The 6000-nt window shown below is 46.7% G+C and overlaps 1 protein-coding gene across 1 annotated transcript in view; it reads right to left on the bottom strand.

Moving 5' to 3' along the window:
• Positions 1–3155: 3155 nt before the first annotated feature.
• Positions 3156–6000, bottom strand: part of LOC144250434 (sulfotransferase 2A1-like) — a 37824-nt gene continuing 34979 nt past the window's right edge. Inside the window, exon 8 of the mRNA XM_077793262.1 lies at positions 3156–3284. Within this exon, the coding sequence (XP_077649388.1) occupies positions 3268–3284 (17 nt within the window). The 3' untranslated portion in view covers positions 3156–3267. The remainder of the gene's footprint in view (positions 3285–6000) is intronic.

Genomic DNA, 6000 nt, shown 5'->3' with positions numbered 1-6000 from the left:
GAAAGCTTTAAAATTTTTAGAATTTTTTTTTTTCAGAACTGTTAAGCAGTGTAAGAAAAAGTAAAAGACTGAAAAGATCTTTAGGGAACAGCTGGCCTGTGAGTGTGTCTTGGGACAGAGAAGGTGCCCCAGGCACAGGAATCTGCTTCTCCTGGAGAAAGGACCCTAGTCACCTTCCTGCAGCTGCTTCCTGTTCTGCTGTGTCCTCAGCATGAGGTCAGTTCTCACCAAGGACCTTGACGCCACCTCCAGCCACCTCAGCAGCAAGCTCCCACACGTCCCTGTGATTCTCCACTCAATCCACATGTTTTTTTAAGTTATTGCCACAGTTGTGCGTCTTCTTGTCATACAGTGACTGAGGATCATGAAAAAAACACTACTAATAAAGCCTGATTGTGCCACCAGGAAGGTCTAGGATTCCAAGAAATCCTCCTTATAAAGCTCTACTTCCTTGGTGTGATCTCCCAGGAATACACATCAATAATCATGGGTCAAGTTTAGGGAGACATTTTAAAGCCCGATGGTTATTCAATGTCAGTTAAGGATTAGTCTTTGGGGGATTTTTCTCCTTGCTCGTGTTGCAAGGACATTCTCTAGACGTCCAACACCTGCCTTTGGGGTGTCCTGAGCTCAGCCTCCCTGGGAAGACCCTGTTGATCCTCACGTTACCACATACTTCACGCCCTCTGCTGGCCCCTTGCTCTTTCTCCCTCCATCCAGCACCCACTTCAGTCTTTTCCCATTTTGAGATGTCGTCCTCTCCTCTTCCTCCCCCACACCCCTCCTAACACATCTGTTCCCATTTCCCGTCTCTGCTGTCCTTCCCGTTCAGAGCCTCACTCTTGATTGTTCACATTGTAGGACCCAAGAAGTACCATAGAGAGGATCTGTCAGTTCCTGGGAAAGAAGTTAAATCCAGAAGAACTGGACTCCGTCCTCAAGAACAGCTCCTTCCAAGTCATGAATCAAAACAAGATGTCCAACTTTGAAATACTGTCTGAAACTTTCACTACTAAGAATTTCAAAATTACTAGAAAAGGTAAAATGCTGTGGTTTCACAAGGTATGAGAACACTCGGAGGGCATTGTGTGTTCACCGCCTGACACTAAAGGTGAAGGAGTGGGACCTTTTCAACTTGAATACTTCATGGCCCAGAGCCTCTCGTGCCCTTGTGGGAAAGCTGTGTTCATGGGACTGGGGTGGGCTGCAGGTACCTGGAGAAGGCTGACTCAGTCTTGGGGAGGAGGGGGTTCTGGAGATGGGGGTGTCTGGGCCACTCCACTGGTGACTTACCATAGAGAACTGCCCTAAAGAGAGAGATAACAAAGAAAGACCAAATTGGAGAAAGTGGGGAGTGGGTCATTTGCTCTGAGACATTGTAAGGCCTCTTTTCTATGAGGAAAGATGAATCATATCTACACATTTGGAATCAGGCCTATTGAAAATATCTGCTCCGAGTAGTGGCAGAACCTGTTTTTCCCAAATTAACGTGCACCTGGAATGGTAAACCATGGAATCAATATACCAAATCCTTCAAAGGATACTCAATAGGTCAGGATTCCTGCCACAGAGTTCCTGGAGCAGAGAGCCATAAAACAGAGGACTGGGCCAGGGAGGTAGGCGAGAGCCCGTGCCTAGCAGAAGAAATCAATAAAGACGCTTCTACTAATGAAGATACCAATGAAAGTGGGAGTAAGAATGAGTGGCTATAGGAGAGCCATTACATATTAGAAATTCTGCTACTTGATATTCATTTGGGTACGGGGTTTCTGTTCTCACAATTAAAAGTCTCAGGGGTCACTCCAGTTGTACTGAGCTAACTGGGCTGCACGAAATAACCACACAAGAGTCACAAATACCTTTTTCTTTTCTTTTCTTTTTTTTTTTTTTTTTGGAGGGCACAGACTATGGGCTTGCTTTATTGTCCCTTGAGGAAGAAGAGGCTGGGCCTAAGTGGCTCATGAGCAAGGTGGAAGGAGGGTGATCAATACCTTGGGTTGGTCCAGAGCTTGGAAATTAACAAAGCACTTCCACAGTTTCAATGATTCCCTAAACAATCCTGAACTGTCACAACCCCTACTCCCTGGGCTCTGACGGAGCACCAGGCACTGTTCGAAGAGTTCTGCAGGTATTAGCTCACTCAGTCCTCACAACACTGTGGACTAGGGGTTCTTACCACATCTCTATATTACAGATGGAAAGACAGAGGCACAGAAAGGTTAAGTAACTTTCCCAAGGTCACATGGACACTGAGTGGCCAAGCTGGGTTTTGAAGCCAGGCAAGGTGACTCTGGAGTCCAGGAGCACACTCACCTGCTTTGCTGGTTCTTAATGACTGAGATGCTGGGCACTTGGCAAGTGTCTGTACTCCTAACAGCGAGGAGACAGACTGGCTGACATAAGCCACGGGCACCCGTAAAAGGCCAAGGCAGAGTTTGAAGCTAGGACAAACTGGCTCCAAGGTGTGTCCACTTTAAAGCATGGCATGATTGTGCCCGTGTGTCAGATGAGCGAATAGGCTCCCTGAGACTATGTGAATTACCTACAGTCAGTCATACCTGCAGCTGGGTGGCAGAGCCAGGATTGGAGCCCAAAACCTTGGATCTCTAATTCAAGAAAGATGCATCTTCAGAGAAGGGAGAGATTCCATTCTGCTGACAAATCAGGAAAGGCTTTCTGAAGAGGGCAGCATTGAAGTTTGACCCGAGAGTGAAGCCCGGTGGAGGGGCCAGGTGAGCCGAGACGCAGTGACTGGGGAGTGGGAGCAGCTAGTTGTCCATGTTGGGTGAGGAGCGGGATACAAGTTGACCCGCAGTGCTTCCATTTGTCAGCCACGTGACCTTAGGCAGGTGGCTTCACCATCAAACCTTTCTGAAAAGTGAAGATGTTACTGGCACATTCTTTGCAGGGGTCTAGGAAGGAGAATACAAAATCTGAAGAATGTGCTTTGGCACCACTGCGCTGGCCCCGGACAGAGGCCTGATGGAGGATCGATTATATCACACCGATTCCTAAAGAGGAGTATTACAAACGCTTGGCAGATGAGGAAACTGCAGCTCTAAACTATGGAGAGGCCCAGCTAAGGTCTCAGAAGGAAAGCATGGTGGAGGTGGGATTTGAACTCTGGGAGAGTCTTGATGGACAGGGAGCAGGGCTCCCGCAGGCTGTCAGTGGCTGCTCTCTCCTCTGAACTGTCCCCAGCTCTTCACCTGCTCCTCCTCATCTGAGCCCAGGGCACTTCTTCCCATTCTGGTGCTGGCCTCACGGTCAGCCCAGCCCCTCTTCTTTTTTTTTTTAAGAGAGAGAGAGAGAGAGAGAGAGAGAGAGAGAGAATTTTTTTAATATTTATTTTTTAGTTTTTGGCAGACACACCATCTTTGTATGTGGTGCTGATGATCGAACCTGGGCAGCACGCATGCCAGACGAGCTCGCTACCGCTTGAGCCACATCCCCAGCCCCACAAATACCTTTTTCATTGAGGTTGCTGTGACCGCTCCTCTGACCCTAAGGGTCCACAGGAAGCGAGAGAGCGAGAGCACACACTGACCTCTTGTATTGAGGAAAAGCTATTCAAATGAGGTAAGTGGTCAGGTGTCAGGGGGCTGAGTCTGTCTTCATGATGTCCACTGTCAGCAGGTTGACTGACACCTGGGTAGGCCACACCCAAGGGCACAGTAAGAGGAGGGGACACACACAAGGCACTTCCATGGAAGATTCTATCCTAAACAGGGCAAGGGGTAATATCACAAAGGAACAGGTGAGCGTAGCTTCACCCATGGGGCTGTAGCAAGACACACCCATGCACCAGACACTGACCCTGGAACCCAAGAAGGGTGAGGAAAGCTTTGCCATATTTCTGTGACTGAGCACCTCAGCACCCAGCTGGGGAGTGTGACTTAATATGTGCAAGGTTGGTCTCCCACATTTGGGTGTATTGTTTATAGGTGTATATTAGTTTAGATGTCATTAAATATTTCATTAATTAATTAGTTTGGGCTGGTAGGTCAAATTTAATTTATGTCTATAATACTGTGACCACATAAGTAAAGGGTATGGCTTACGTCCATATCTTTAGCTTTCCATCCACCCACCACTCAGTAACCCCTCCAATGCTTTTTTTTTTAAAAAATCCTTGTCTGGAAAACAGGGTATTATGCTAGTATATTACTCTTTCTTTATTTATCCTTCAAACATTTGTTATTGAGCAAATACTATGTCATTCCATTAAGTACTGATTCTTAGGTAATTTGTAAAAATGATTTCATATCCTGATATCTCAGAAATGCATACCTTATGCACATTCAGAAAGGAAGTACAGGGGCTGGGATGGTGGCTCAGAGGGAATGTGCTCGTCTAGCATGCCTGAGGCACTGGGTTCCTTCCTCAGCACCACATAAAAATAAAATAAAGATATCATGTCCACTTATAACTAAAAAAATTAACTATTTAAAAAAGGAAGTACACAGAATGAATCATGTTTGATCATTGCTATGAACGAGGATGGAGATGTAGGGTTCTGAGCTGAGAGCCCCACTGAGTCACTGCACTGGAGTAAACATATGAGTGAGGCCAATGGACAGAGGTGGAGGTGTCTGCTCGGACAGCACTCTGGGGTAAGGAGCAGGAAAGGTAAACACCCTGAGGAGGGGGCAGCCTGGCATGTCTGAAGCTCAATCAGAAGACTGTGTCATGGAGCTGAGAACAAATGGGAAGTCCCAAAGATGGAGTCCCAACCAACAAGGACCCTACACCTAGAGCCTCAAAGCACCGGGGAACTTGGCTGAAGGAGACTGAACGTCCTGGGAGACTCTGAGCCACAAGGGACTGGAGCCACGGGCTCTGGGAATGGATCCACATGGTGCCACGTGCAGAAGAACTTCTCACAGGGATTGGCCAAAAGCAGAGAGACTATGTGTGACCTGCTCTCATCACACAGCTCAGAAATTCTTTTAGCTTGAGCCAAAGTGCTACAAAGAGAAGTGGTCAGCCTTAGTTATATTCCAGATGTTCTGATTTTATACACAACATCGCTGCTTGTGGATTCTGTGCAGGATGGTTTGGGAGAGCAGGGCAGTCAGGACACACTTTTCAGACAGGTAGAAGGGGAAATGCGCATGGTGTCCAGGCAGGAGAAGGCCTCACCAATGACCCAGGGGTCACTCTGCTGTCTTGACAGAGCAGGGAGGAGGTCGCCGTCTTAAGACCTATTCCTAGATCTGATCTGCGTCTACTTCATGTTTTCCAGGCCTCTGTGGGGACTGGAAGAATCACCTCACAGTGGCCCAAGCTGAAGCCTTTGATAAAGTTTACCAGGAGAAGATGGCGGGTTTCCCCAAAGGGCTGTTCCCATCCTAACAGATCCAGGATCTTCCATGGTCACTGTGATGGTTTTCCTCTCCTGGGATATGTATATATCTTGATGGTTCTTAAGATAAAACACATTTCTAAAACGAGGAAGGAAGAAAGGTTAGGTAACATAAAAAGCCAGTGAAATAGGGCTGGGGATGTGGCTCAAGCGGTAGCGCGCTTGCCTGGCATGTGTGCGGCCCGGGTTCGATCCTCAGCACCACATACCAACAAAGATGTTGTGTCTGTCGAGAACTAAAAAATAAATATTAAAAATTATCTCTCTCTCTCTCTCTCTCTTTCTCTCCTCTCTCACTCTCTCTTTAAAAAAAAAAGCCAGTGAAATATAAAATGATAGATGAGAAAAAGGAAGTCTAGTCCTATAGAGAAAGGACAATGGGAGAGGGAGGGTCCTGGCGGGGAAAGTGGGATCATGCACTAAAATGGATTCCCATGCACCAAGGAGTTTTTCCAAATGAACCCAACATATGTAAACGTACAAAGCTGTGACAAAAAATTAAAAATGTGCTTCTTCATTCTGGAGTCTTGAATCATACATTCTTGTTTCTCTGATCACTTGCTTGTAAAAATTACTGGGACTTCAATATTCACTTCATGACATCCTAGCCCTTAAAATAGTCTTTGTAGTATTTC

Source organism: Urocitellus parryii, chromosome 15 (assembly GCF_045843805.1).
Source record: "Urocitellus parryii isolate mUroPar1 chromosome 15, mUroPar1.hap1, whole genome shotgun sequence".
Taxonomy (NCBI): Eukaryota; Metazoa; Chordata; class Mammalia; order Rodentia; family Sciuridae; genus Urocitellus; species Urocitellus parryii.
Note: the sequence above shows the minus strand (reverse complement) of the source record. Positions and strands in the feature narration are given on the sequence as shown.